At 33.4% G+C, this 15342-nt stretch overlaps 1 protein-coding gene across 1 annotated transcript in view; it reads right to left on the bottom strand.

Annotated features, from left to right (window-relative positions):
- Positions 1–1577: 1577 nt before the first annotated feature.
- The window catches only part of IQSEC1 (IQ motif and Sec7 domain ArfGEF 1), a 327515-nt gene continuing 313750 nt past the window's right edge, over positions 1578–15342 (bottom strand). The window contains 3 exon segments of the mRNA XM_032212302.1: positions 1578–5789; positions 7059–7108; positions 15066–15242. Coding sequence (XP_032068193.1) covers positions 5211–5789; positions 7059–7108; positions 15066–15242 — 806 coding nt within the window. The 3' untranslated portion in view covers positions 1578–5210.

Raw genomic sequence — 15342 nt, forward strand, 5'->3', positions numbered from 1 at the left:
CTTTAGAATTATGGCACGAAATGTCGTAAAATGGGGCAAAACTCTCTTAACTGTCTTGCTTAGCAATAGAAATGTTGGGCTCAATTGTCATAAGTTGAGGACTACATGTATGTCTTTCAACTTTAAAAGCACAATGAAAAACAGAAAATGAGCTATTTAGAAAATTAGTGAAAGGTTTTTACTATGCTGAATAAATTGGTGATACTGCTGTTGTACTTTATTATCTTGTTATGATAGATCCACTCAGCATCTGTAAGGCTAGAATATTCATTTTTAGCAATCAATGAAAATTGCTATAACAATAGCAATTCATAATAAATAACTTTTCATAATAAATTTCATAATAAATAACTTTTCATAATAAATTCTGCAATTGTTTAGAAGTACCTTTCAAAATGGAAGCAAAACACAAGTAAAGGGGAAGAATTCAGGTTCATTGACTGTTCTCCCTTTCTTCAGAATTTATGCCTTTTCTAGAGACTATTTTCTAATTTACTTTTTTGTTTCCCACTTCTCTCCATTGAGGTGCAATAGAACACCAGTTTATCAGTCTATCTTTACAATAGTGAATAGAAATTGAAATTCAGATATATATTTTTAAAAAAAGCCTCTGTAAATGCAACACAATTTCTTTATGGAGTTCATAAGATGTAAAACATTCTATAGTTACTCAGATACTGGAATGAATAATACTGTTTTAATAAATATGCTGCCCAAGCAAAAACTTTAATTTATTTCCTGTGATTTTCTTAACAAGGCTCAATACCTTTGAGTCAGTGATTGTCCCCACTTGCGTTGTTTGTATCTGACCTCCAATAAGATATGTGCTTTGTAATACCTTGGAAAAATAATGACGATAAAATAAGTCTTACAGTATTAATTTGTGTACAGGAAGGAATAGGAAATTATTTGAAAATGTAGATAAAAGGGGCAGATAATTCCATTCCCTTTGGATGAGAAACAAAACTTCAAAAGAAAAAACGAAGTCCAGTTATCTCCTGATAAAGCACCTTTGGGATATTATTGATACATGTTCCAGTAATACTGCTCCATTGAATCATTTTGGCAACCTTGTTATGTCATTTATAGTCAAGTTTGTGTGATCTTGCATGAGCTAAGTGTATTACCTATTGTTTCTTCTGCTTATTCACACACTCTGCACTTTGAATCATTTGATGATTTTTCAAATCTGGCAAATCTTTTTCAATTCTATTCATTAGTTGAACTAGCTGGCTCTTGAGCAGCCAAGACAAAGCCTGCAGTTTCTTTTTTATGTTTCTTATATCATTAATATTAACATCAACATTATTAATATTCCTTATATAAGGGAACAGTAGTTGATGTGAAGCAGAGGATCTATAGTGAGATTGCGTGATGATAAACAATAATACCATGTACTGTACATTACTGAATCCATTATCCAAAATGAATGAATAAATGCAAGTAATCTCTTTCCTAATTTTGAATGTAATTCTTAAAACAATGCAAAATGAGATGTCCAAGAATTAAAGTGGCATTAATAATTTTATTCAATTAATATGAAAAAATATATGTTCTACAAAGAATGAGAAACTTGGTGAGTTCAAAGTGATTTATTTGATTTCCCACATAATCACAGTTATAGTTTAACAACAATAAAGTCTGATACTACTTACAAACAAATGCATATTAAAATGAAAGCACTCCTTTTCCAACAGTTACAAAATCTCTTGAATATCCCTTTACAGAAGCTTCTCATGAGCATGATGTTTCTTGAAGTCTTTTAACAGTCTGCATTCAATCTAATTCTAACAGTTTAATACTATTCAAGCTGGGATTTAGTTCCTAGCAGAGACAGGTACTGTGTGTAACCTGAAAAGTGACTGCAGACTTATATTAATACTAATTTACACACTATATACAATTTAGAGAATTAATTATTCTTCCTACTTGGTCCTGTTTCCACTCCCTTTTTCCCTCCTTCAAAATTGTATCTTATGATTGGTCATTTTTTCTTTGAACTATGTACACACTTTTTTTGCAGGCAAGGTGTGATGGTATTTTACAATGGAAACAGCGAAACTCATGCTTAATTGCAGAAAATGCACAGCTGTATATGAAACAGCATGTCAACATGTAAAGTGTCATTGTTAAGTAGCTGCTGCTTTTCAGCTCATTTAAAAATCAAGAAACGAGGTTTAGCTGCATGCAGTGCTTGATGGGAAAATCATCCTACAAGTTATGCTGTAAGACTTTTAGCAATACAAGACATTTACATTATAATAGAATAACTTTGGTTTTCTTTACATTGATTTACATTTCATTCTTAATTAAAAGAAATATATAATGGATGGTTGTCCCAGAAAAGATATTTTTACAAGGTCCATTTTTCTTAGTTTTCACCGAGAGAAAGAGATGTAGTTCAGTAGTGCTTTATACTGCTTCGTAATCAATAAGGAAAACATAATTAAAACTTTCCAATCTCTTTTAAAAAATTAATTCTATTTTCTTCAGTAGCATATAAATTGTAATAATGATTACTTTCATTTTCCAAAACATGGAAAAGTATTTTTCTTTTTTACTTGTATAACTAAAGGCAATTCGCTTCCTTGGATGTTTTGTCTAAATGGCAATAACACTGGATTTTTCTGCAATAACATATTAATTGAATGGGTTTATTGATTATTTTTTTTATATTTGCTAATCATCAAAATTTGTGATGATTACTTTTTCTGTATAATTATAAAATATAAAACTTGTTTCTAACTAAATGCATATGAATCTATAAACCTAAAATCTTTGATTTTCCTGGAATATCAAAACAATGAGTATAAAAGATGGATAGCATTTTTAAAATATGCAATAGATAATACAGATATTAATGCTTGAAATGTAAAATAATGACTATCCAGCCCATTGCTTTGAGTTTGATATATGCAGATTATACAATGACCAATACAAAGGGAAAAAATGTCCTATCTTATCTTTTCTGGAACAACTTATAAGTTACAATTCAACTCTACTATTGGTACAAAGGTTTGAAGAAAAGCTTACATATTTAAATATGTTAACACTTTACTTCAACTAATATCAACAGTAACACTGAAATACTTTGCAAATATACGTTATGGAGAGTGTAGCCTCAATACTACTAACATTAGATGACATGCATACAGTTGTATTATTCCTTATAAGAAGAAAACCCAAATTTAAATGTGAAGAGATTCTTGGGTTGTGATGTTCCCTCTTAGGTAATCTGCACAATCTAGGACAGCTTGGATGATAACATTATTTTTATTAAAATTTCCTATGAAGTTAAATTAGATGGAGGGGAAACCAAGGACAGGAAAAGTATTGTATATTGCATAAGAAATAATTTTCAAATTTAAACATCAGACTCTGTTAAGTGGTTGTTTCTGGTGAATGAAAGTTAACAAAACTATTGATCTTATTTTTGCTGGTACTCCATATAATCCATATATTAGAAAGTGAGGGAAGAAAACTGGAGATCAGGAATCACCAGTATAGGGAAGTTGTTTCACACGTTATGACTTCTTTCAGAAGCAATAATCAGTTTTTGTTTGGTTTTTACCCATCTTTCACGGGAACATTTTTCCTCCTCTTCTTTTAAATCAACATTCAGAATTCTGCTGGTGCAGCTCTGCGGTTCCTTTTGTTTCTGCCTTTTAGATGTAAAGTCGTGATTGAGGTGGCTCAAAATGCTGAAACTACAAAGTATGCTCCATGTATGATTTTATTTTTTTAAAAAAAATAGGATTTAGGTTTACAAAGAAATATATGGTCTTGCAAACGACTCAGTACAACACATAAGCAACAACAGCACAGTTGGATTTTACAAGATGTCTTGGACTAACTGGACTATGACAGTTCGAGCATAGACTCAGCCTGCTGAGTGCTGGATAAAACTAACAAATGTGATGAGAAAAATGGTGAGAAAAATCCTGCTGCCAGCACATGGCTACATGGAATTACAGTTATAAAAATCTATACTCAATACTAAAATAAACTTTCAAGTTTCTGATTGCTTTCATGTGGAAAAAAAGTCTGAAGTTTTCATTGATAAAAACTGAGTATTAAATGGTAAAGAGGCAATGCGGCCGAAAAGAATGGATGTTGGTTATTTCAGGGTCTGAGATGAATGTTCATGCAGCGTAGGTAAATACCTTCTATGTAAATCTTCATGTGTATTTATTAAAACATACACAAACACAAAAGAAATGTAAACTATGTAAGTTCACAGTTATCACAGCCTTTAAAGTGTCTAAGAATTGGAGGAACCAAAATGTAGAGAAAACCTATAGTAAAGGTTGTCTCGTGTTGCTACTGTATAGTTACTGCATCTTAACTAGTTTGCTTACCTGAAATAGCAGAGCAGTTATAATACTGAATAAGTATATTATTATACTAATAGTACAAAGCATATTTGATTGCAACAGTTATATGCTATGTTATTTGGCACATTTCGCAAAGATTGCTTAAAGATTTTATTTTCTCAAGTCCAGAGAACTTTCAATGAGTACTGAAATGCCTGGAATTTGTTCTTTTTTTGGTCTACACTTCCATTTGCTACTCATCTATTTTACTGCCCTTTATCAGTAAGGGAAATTATGGAAAAGTATATATTGCTAGCTTTGTGGACTGAAAAAGCTTTTTCTAAGCATAAATGTTATCTATACAGTGTCTGTCTCTCTGTCTGTCTCTCTCTCTTTCTGTATATATATATATATTATATATATCTATATGTCTATATTTATATATTTATATTACATAGAGTTTACTTACGTATTTTCATCAACCATATGAGGTCTACTTTTTTTGCCCATTGTAAATTAAAGAGCAAGAATGCCACATTAATTTTATTTCATAGTTTTCTTTTTATTTTGAGTAAGTTATGTTTTCATTACTTGTTAAAAATGGTCATGCGGATGAAAAAAGGTAGTTTAACATTTTCAGCAAGCAGCATATTTTCAAGGCTACTAGAGAAAAAGGAGGGAAAAGGTCACCACCGAACTGTAAGACCAGCACTGTGAGGTTAATATGCATTGATCCATTGAATCCTTAAGGCAAAGGAGTCAATTAAGTTGTTTCTGGTTCGGATCTTTTAAAATAAATTAAAAAAATAACCAGAATTATAGGCTGCGTCTGTTTCCTGTAAGTGCCTTTACATCTAGGCCTAGAGCTACAGCTGTGGCTAGGTGGCTGGCTGGCTTCTAGACTATTGTGCTGATGCCGCTATGCTTGGGCTTCGTGCTGGCTGAAGTAGAAGGGGCTACTGGCTGTGCATGGTGATGGGAAGCATGGGAAGGATGTGCCAAATGAGAAGGTGGCAAGGGAGGGTGGGGAGCGTGGGAATACGGGGCGTGGGAATGTGGCAGGTATGAATGCTGGGCATGAGCTACATGCTGCGAGTGCGGCCCATGATGGTACTGGTGCGGATGCTGGATGTGCTGGGGCGGATGATAGTGATGGTGATGGTGATAAGGAGGTGGGTTCTGCATATGGCAGTACTGAGAGTGATGGCTGTGCACTTGTGCCTGGGTCTGCCCTTCAGCCGGACCCGGGTGGTGCATGGCAGGAGGATGTTGAGAGTGCTGAGGGTGGGACATTATGGGAGGGTGCTGAGGTGGTGGGCCGGATGCTAAATGGCCTTGGGAAGGCTTTCCTCGCTTACTACCAAATAAGGACCCTAGTAGTGAGGAAGAATTAGGCATAGTCTGGTGAGGGCGAGATGGACACTCTCGGGTTGATGTAGCTCTTCGGCGCATATGAGGACTGCTAATGATGGACCCCTAAAAAGAAATTAATAGAAAATAAAAATTAAAAAAAATCTTAAAAATATGTGTAAAAGAAAAAGTTCACAGTGACCATCATGTTTTCTTTAAAAGCTCATATAGAGAAATAGCTTTATGAACTGCAGGAGAAATCTCTTTCTTTTTCTGCCAATTTCTTTTTCAAGTTGTACGTGGGAAATACTAAGTATAATCCATTAACAAATACTGGTGGCTTTCTTAAAATAAAAGAAGCCTGAAATTATTAAATAATAAAAAGTATTCAGTTACCACAAAATCTTTGATTTTGCTTTACATTCTTTACCCTACTAAAAATATAGTCATGTTATTTATTTTTCTCTTCAAGGACAAAAATATATACATTTATGTTGAATTAACCTGAAGGCAGTTACACACTATTAGTTGTCAGATTTCATGGTAATTTTTTCAATAGAATTATTATTAAAATAGCCTGTTCCTCTTTGAAATGTAGAAAATAAATATTTTCTTGCAAATGAATTGCTTCTATATTTTTGCAGGCTGATGTGCTGCTTAGTATTTTTAACTATTTATCTTTTAACTATCCAACTTTCTTGTTAGTCTCTGGATGCTTTTGTTTTCTTTACAAACAATTAACTGCCGATGCTTTGTGTGCTATATGTGGACTGCACTCTGTTCAGTTTTAACATACATACACACATACACACACAGACATACACACACACATACATACACACACACAAATCTGCAGGCTGAATTCAAAGACATGAACAGTATATAAATGGTTTGAAGATGAATGAAATCTCATGAAATCCACATTGAATTCACCTGTTTTATATGTTTTCTTTTCCCATGCCCTATCTTTGCAATTCCATGATGTCACGACTGCATACATTTCACAATTTAACCAGAAAGTAAGCAATGTGAATGACTAAGCATGAATTCAATACTTTGCGTTAAATAACAAACAGCACAATAAGTGCACTGTGTAACAAAGAATCATCGGGCCTTTACACAGTGACAGTGGCAAAAGGGCACATCATATTTATTTAGTCATGCTTGCAGGAACAGAAGGGGAGAACAGCAGCTGAAACAAAATAATGATGCATGATCTAAACAGACCAGAAGTAGTGTTGGTTTTTAAAGGCTAAAACTATAAAGCCTTGGCATGCATTTTATTTGAGGCAGGCAGGTTGTATGTTAGAAGAAAAAAAGAGCAAAATATGTATATAAAATAAAGGTTTGAAATGCACATCACATCCAGCTAGACATCAGTAACTTCCTACTTACTTCCATATTGCTGTCTAGCGATCCTGCACTGCTGCGACGCCCACGCTTGCCTGCCCAGGACATGCAATACCATAGATTAGAGACCAAGACAAGACCTGGGGAATCAATAGCCACTTTCCCTAATGCATTGCAGGACTTTTTTCTGGCAGCCTGAAGATTAATTTTGCATGTTGTGATATCCCAGGAATTGTTATAGAACTACACAGTTAAAATTAAACTTTATGCACACTGACTGAAAAGCAATTTGTCTATTTTTCAGTGGGCCTCATGCTCAGGTAAGAATGTAATTTATATTGCCTGGAAATCGATGAGGAAATTTCTATTTTAATGTGGTTGAATACACCAGTAGACTTAGTATAAGCCTACTGGAAGCAATGGTACCTAATTTAATCATCAATAATGTTATGTTCCATGGATTTCAATGATACCTGCTTTAAATATGAGAAAGTCTGAACATAGATCATGATTTATAATGGAAAAATTAGAAGTTAAAGTGACTAGTTTCATTATAAATTTATCGTATTTTTCGGACTGTAAGACGCACCAAGATTTCAAGGAGGTAAGTAAGAAAAAAAGTTTTTGTCCTCCCGAATACAGCCATTTTTTGGCCTCCTGAAGCCCCACCCCTTCCCCCCATTTTTGCAAAAAACAGACCAGTCTCCAGGAGCACTCTGCAGGCTTCAGCAGGGCTTGGGGAAGGCAAAAACACCCCCATTTTTGCAAAAGGCGGGCAGAAAATGGGATGTTTTTCACAAAACCAGGTATTTTTGCCTTCCCCCAGCCCTGCTGAAGCAAAAATGGGGTGAAGGGGCGGGGCTTCAGGAGGCCAAAAAATGGCTGTGTTCGGTGTATAAGATGCACCAACATTTCTAAGCTCTTTTTTGGGGAGAGGGAAAGGTGTGTCTTATACTCTGAAAGATACGGTATCTTATATGTATTTTTGTGGAAATCTATGTTTGGGCATCTTAATATATAATATATAATTATACATATGAACAATTGTCAATGTGTGTGTTATCCTGTAAAATGTTTATATAAAATGGCCATACTGGATAGGATTTAATTTTTTTAAAAAATAATGGTTATGAATTTCTTAAAATCTATTTAAATGTTTTTAGTCATACTCAAGAACTTCAAGTATGATGATTGCATTTTGACTTATAGATTTGCTACTATTACATGACAATTAAATGAAAGATGATAATATAATATCATACAATCAGGACAAAGGAAACTAAATTTAATTTTGCATACAAAATTAATTAATCCAATGTTATGTTCAAGATTTGTTTGTTCACTGTGCAATGCTTATACATTTACATGGATTTACAATGTTTTTTTTAAGATGGGTGCTCAGATCAGATACTTAACACTAAAGATTTGTTGGGTGCCTATTCCTAACATATGGTAACCCATTCACCCTTGGAAAAACACAGAGTCTAGGACACTTCTATGGTAAATTTAGTTTATATGAAATGTAACATTATGCGATAATAATAATAGTTTATTCAACTTGCATGCCATCCAACTCTCAATGACTCAGAATGGGTCTAAATTTAAATTAAAAGGAGAAAGAAGATCCAAGTTAAATATTAGATTTGGGAATGTGCCAACTGTGGAAACAGCATGGAAATTAATAACAGCCCCAAAGTGTTGTTCAGATAGAAATATTCGACATTTCATGTTTTGCCTTCAAGAGAAAAGATACTTGCTGTCTTAAGAAGTCCCGCCTTATTAAATGTGAACAAAGACAGAATAAAAGGGAATAAGGGCAATTAATGACTTTATCATAATTCTGAGCATTAGAATGGTTATTGTCTAGCAGCCAAACAATAATGTAAAGATGGAGGTATAATATCTGCTTCTATATGTAGTAGTTAACAAAACACAGAAAGTCAAGCTCAAAGGGACAAGAAAGAAGCATTCCACTTCTTACTTTTAAAAAGTCAGACTGAATTCCACAAGAATGAAATTGATGCAGTGAGTTTATGCTAGTTCAATGATAAAGAAAAGTTTCAACAGAAAAAAAGTGTAAGATGCTAAGTTCTGAGATGTCATGCAACACCCTTTATTATTTCAAGGTAAAAATAAAACAAAATATTATATAAATATGGTGAATATAATTTATCATTAGCCAGTTTAAAATATTCGTTTAAAATAAAAATCTGTCACTCAAATGTTACTTTCCACATTAATAAGCTATTCCATATTATTCTGTGTAATGTGTTTTCTATTTTTTTAAAAAAAACAAGGACAGTCTGGTATTCGTCATCATATTTTTACTTACAAATGTGCAAAGCATTTCAAAAAAGTGCTTTATATCACATGACAACGTGTACAATGAAAATTTCTTCTTCAATAATTAAAACAGTTATTTCTCTTTCTGGGAACTGAAGTAATAAGTAAAGGGAAGAAGCAGGCATGTGAAAAAGATACAGTTGCCTTTATCTAGGAATCATGCTTTTTAGGCACAATCACATGTTACAAAGCATCTCTTTCAAAGAATTTGCATAACCCTGTTAAAATATTTGTCAAGTTGGGTTTCTTTCAAACAAGCATGTTTGAAAGGCATGTTTCCCTTGAAAATCTCCATTTTAGAATTATGGTTACTGTAAGACTATTTTATAGAGCATACAAGTGCTAAAGTTAGTACTATGTGATAAAAATCTGAATGAAGTTACGTGTCCTAAATCAGTTTATTTATTAAAATTTTATGCCACCCAACTCACTGATGCAGAGACTTGGCAGTTTACAATATAACTGAATGAACTTTCATACATTTTAGGATTATTATTTTTTAAACAATAGGATTTTGAAGGATATTGTTTAGGATAAAAAATATCAGTCCAAATTAATGCTTCTATATTAGTTCAGGAATATTTTAAGATGGTCTGTTCCAGTTTCTATTAATGATTCAGTTTTTATATGATAACCAATGTGGTAAACAATATAAAGGTGTGATGAAAATATGACAATGGAAAAGGTGATTAATCTCACAGAGATCACTCATGTATTAAAAATCAATAGTTGTAATCTCAGTGTAAGTTGCGCAAAGATTTTTCAAGTCTTTATTAACTCTACTGATCTACTAATGAGATTCAACTGAGAATGTGGAATAAAATGTTGCAAAATAGAAGCCAGGATTTTTAGTCACTTTTTTCTATGGTTCAACCTCACTTCCAATTGATATTCAGCATTTTGTGCCACTAGCCCTGCTCACTCCTCACTGAGATATTTGGAGGTGGTTAGGATTTGCAAGTTTTATGAGGATGTCTGTAAAAACTGTTCTCAATCCCAGTTCCATGAATTCTTTGATTTATTCCTTTATTTTTAAACAATGTCTGTTGTTGAAGATATTTTAAAATAACTTCTTAGTATCAATCAGAAAATGACTGACGCAAAGCAAACATGTTATCCTTTTAGTATCTACAGCAGTGGTTCCCAACCACTTGGCCATGCCCCACCAAAGCATCTCTAAAATTCTGATCCCGACATATAATTCGTACTTTACTCAAAAAGTGAATTCTACTCACACAGAAGAAGCCTAAAAGGCCATTAACTTGGTTTAAACAAGGTTCAAATTGCTCCCATTAAAAATCAATTTGTCCCCCTGTGGGTTATGGGCCCACGCTGGGAACCACTGATCTACAGTATCTCCCATAGAGGTCCTTTTCCAATTTCCTTAGAATTCTGGCAGTTGAAATCATTTTATTGTTGCCAACATTGGCAAACATTAAGGAATTGTATTCTTTTCTTTATGCAGTTATCATTAGGGTTTTTTATTCCCTCTCTAATGTTTCCTTTGGGCAATTCAGCAAACTACATGGTCACTTCAGGTTTTCCCTCTTTTGCATGGATAGTGATGTTCTGGGTCACAAGTACAAGCAAGAAAAAATGATGTCAGAAAGGAGAGATATGATGTTTGTAATCTAAAAATATATTTATGATATTGGGGATATTACTATAATATGCAAAAAGCCTATACTATGATGGAAAACCAAAAGGAATTCTCATTATTCCTTTGTCCTGAGAAGCCTCAGAAACAGTTAATGTGATTGGCAAAGAACAAATAAAACATTAAACATATTACGCAATAGAAAGCAGAAGATCAGATGATTCTGTGTGATATACCTCCACAGTTTCATAAAGGGTACTCTTACTATCAAATCCAACTCCTAGGTGAAACAATTTATTTCTAATTTCTATTTTAAAAATCTTACATTTTTATTGTGACATGCAATCCCAAAACTCATCATATAAACAGTCTACGTAATGTGTTGTTGAAAAAGCCATCTTGATATTGTTAAAATTATTTATTTATATATTAAATGATATGCCTTCCATCTCACTCAACAAAGCAAGATTTTGGTAAAGTGGAGATTTCAGAAAAATTAACATATTCCATACATATTCAATAGTTTTAAGTTTTCTTGTACATAAAGTTTATTTCATAAATATTTTGGGGAGTTACCCTAAATAAAACAAAATGAAACTAATCATAATTTTATTAGCAATTTAGCAATTACTATGAGTCAAACAATTTTCATGGCATACAAATATATCCTATAATAATCCTATTATTACAATAAATCAACTGCAGAAACTGATAATTAGGGGTCTTTAAACAACTGGAGGGCTCCAAAAAAGACATTAGATGATCATCTGTCAAATATGCTGTAGTAATTTCTGCATTTAAATTTAAGATTGGTGTGTGTGTGTGTCTGTGTGTCTGTGTATATCTAATTCTCTTGTAGAAGTCGTTACCTTCTGTGATCCAGTGTTTCTATTTCCTTTTTCTAGATTTAAAAAAGATACTTAAACTGGATATTATAGGAAAATTAATACCCCTAACTCTAGTTGATGTCAATGTTAGTAACTACTTGCTCCAAAATACATCACATGCTATCAAGGAATATGACAACTGAAATGATGCACTTTGCATATATCATATATTTTTTTCTCAGCCTAAAAAACAAACAATCAATACATTATTGATTTTATATACCCACTTCCATACATTATAATGGGGTTTAGGGGCCGTGTTTACTGGAGAATACTCAGAATACCTAACTTAAGTGCTCAAAACATTTGGATTTAAATACACCAGAACACCCTACATGTTGAGAAGTTGAAATATGATACAGTTACTATATAGTATATATAGTATATATAGTAGCATGCTACTATAATTCCCTAAAATAAACATTAAATAGCAGTAGTTCCCATTTGTTGATTTGGAAAATCGAACTCCAGCCCTGGAAGCCTTATTATGGCTTCATTGCTATCTTCCCCTTGAAGTTATTACTGGAGCTGCTGTTGCCTCTTCTGAGTTTCCCAGCACTCAGGCTGCTGCTAGAAGCCACAGCTCATACAATGGAAGAAGCATGTGATGGCAATCTCCTATTCTCTGAGAGTGAGAACTTGTAATAGTATATATGGGAATGATCTTGGGAGACAGGAGGAAGAGTCTCAGCCTAGTCATCTGATAAATGAAATTTGAGTCCAAAGGAAGAGGAGTGGCAAAAGTGACTCATAAGGGACCCTCCCTAGTTTTGGGATAGGAGGGGTACTTTGCAATATACAAAGATAGAGCTGGTATTCCTGGATGTTCTCCTCATCTGGACTACTTTGCAAGACTGACACTCCTCTGATTCAGACAATCAGAGCTTCTAGCTTTTGACTCACACTCCAGAAGACTTTCTCACCTGACTTAACCATGTGACTTTCCCTAGGTAGTGATGGCGAACCTCTTTAGCACTGAGGGGACCCAAGAAGAAGAAATTGTGATATTTGTCTGTCTTTATATTCACAATTCCTATCCACTAAAAGAAACCCTTCAAGCTTTCTTGAAGATAAAGCTTGCAAACAAGATGCTGGGAAGAAAGGAAGACCATGCCACTGTTGGAGATGGGATGGGGTAAACAGATTAAACTCAGAAAATGAATGGGAGGCCACATGTGGCTTCCTAGAGTAGGGCTAGGAATGAAATCCCTAGCATTATCAAATATGGTGAGCTCACACATAACATTTGGGAATAATTTTTGACAAGTTTTCTCTAAAATCTCTATATACAAAAATCCTTTGTCTTGGATGTTTTTCATACCTTCTCCATTAAGGTTGCAGGAATGAAACTGATCTTAAGCTTTTAATCATTTACCTATCTACATCACAATTTGTTTCAAAACAGCAACAATGAAATTGCCTAATGATTTTTATGCTTGAACTCATTCCTGTAACTACAAAAGCCATTTTATTATTACAGAAAAGACCTGATTATCTTCTTTGATAACAACTGAAATAATCTATGTTTAGCACCCACAATTGATTCCATTTGTTTTCAAATTAACTGCACTGCACAAGTCCAAACATAAAAGTTCTATAATATTAAATTGAAAAATATTAAAGTTTAGCAAATGTTAATATGGGCATCACTTAAGCCCTTCATCCTGATAGCCATGTTTGACTTTGGAGAACAACTGTGAGTATTGCCTATGCCAGCAAATGGCACATGCTCTAGGCATATTAACTATTTTGTGATCATTAAAAATTCATCTTGTTTATTGTAAAGAGGCAGGATGAAACTATCTACATGATAGTGTCTGAAATAAGAAAATGAAAAGCTCCTTATTAGATGAAATATATTTATTCATAATCCTCTCAGATAATCAGTAGAACAGTAAAATTCCTGTTTCTAAAAATGAATGCTGCCATTCACATGTGAAAAGCGAAAGCAAAACATGAAACCATTCTTACATGAAACTACTAACAATTACTGAGATTTCATCCAAATCATACAAGTACCTTTAAAAGACTTAGTAAATCTCTTTCAGTGAAACTAATAAATTTAAAGGTCACTGAATTGCCCTCTAAGTTGTTTAAAGGGAATAAAAAACTATGAAACAGAATATAACCTGTAAAGATAAAAAATACGTATGCGTATATTCTGATGAGCAAATAAATGTTTGCATGTAATGATTCATACTGCATACTTAAGATTATTGGACAGAATATTGATTGCATCCCTTTCATTGTACATTAAATCCAGAACATCAGTAAAATGAACATCCAATATTTAAAAGAGAGCTGCATGTTACTTTATATAGTAATGAAAATAAGAAATGGGAAAAATATTAATTAAATCAAGTATTTATAACTGATATATTTAATTTAGGATGATGTGCATGATGTTAAAATGCAGAGCAATACTAGTAGCAACAGTAGGAATCATTTATGTGTCTAATATTATGAACGCATGGCTGAAATGTCCTGCTTGACATGCAAAATATACCACTGATTTCCAAACATAATGATAGAGGTTATCTCATTCCTGCATACATAGAAAATGTATATAATCCAAAACCGGGTATGTAACATATATATATTTCAATATATGCTAACTGCTATCACAATCCACTTTGAGTCACAAAGCAGTAATGCAAAACTGGAGTAACTACTTTGCCATGATGGTTCCCCACCATCATATAGGTAAATAGCAGTACAATATATACATAAGCCACATTTGGCACAATCTAGAATCTGTTTTCTGAGCCAATACAATTAAGTAGCATCAATCACACAGGTATGTCTGATCTGTATTTTTCTATAGAATTTAGCAGGGCTTCACTCAATTTCATTCATCAGTATTCTACATGGATACAAACAACCACAAAAAGCATAAGCAGCAGCCAGTACACAGTGATTTGGGTGGATTTTTTTTTCTAATGGCACTAATAATCAGAAGAAAACAAAGATAAAAAGCAAAACTAATTTTTCCTTGCAAAATGTATTAATATTTAATGATTGCAATATAAAATATACATTTCCTCTTGTTCCTCTTTAAAAGTATGTATACAAAGACCACTTGTAGCAATCTAATATTTTCAAATGTAAAGGAAAAATAGAAAAAATTAGTACATAATTTTTCCAGATTGATTTCTATACTTTCACGTGTAACAGACAAATTCTTTTACTCTGCCAAAATTAAGAGAGAAGAAATGCCAAGCTTACCGGCTTCAGAAAGATCTCTAAGGGAGCTGCTAAGAGCGCTCCTTTTGAGGCCTTCCCCCGTGGCATAGCTGTCATCCAGGCAGGCCCGGTTCAACGTTCCATTGCCAGACTCTTTTTTCAGGCTAGAGCACTGAGACATGTTTGGTCGCACTACACCTTTCTGCTTTTCTAATTCAGCTGAAAAAATGTAAAAGAGAGTTCTATGATGAATCAAAACCTTCTGTGCAATGTATTCCAGTAATTAAGAAGTGCATTATTTTGGCCACACAAGCAAGTG

This window comes from Thamnophis elegans, chromosome 2, assembly GCF_009769535.1.
Source record: "Thamnophis elegans isolate rThaEle1 chromosome 2, rThaEle1.pri, whole genome shotgun sequence".
Lineage (NCBI taxonomy): Eukaryota > Metazoa > Chordata > Lepidosauria > Squamata > Colubridae > Thamnophis > Thamnophis elegans.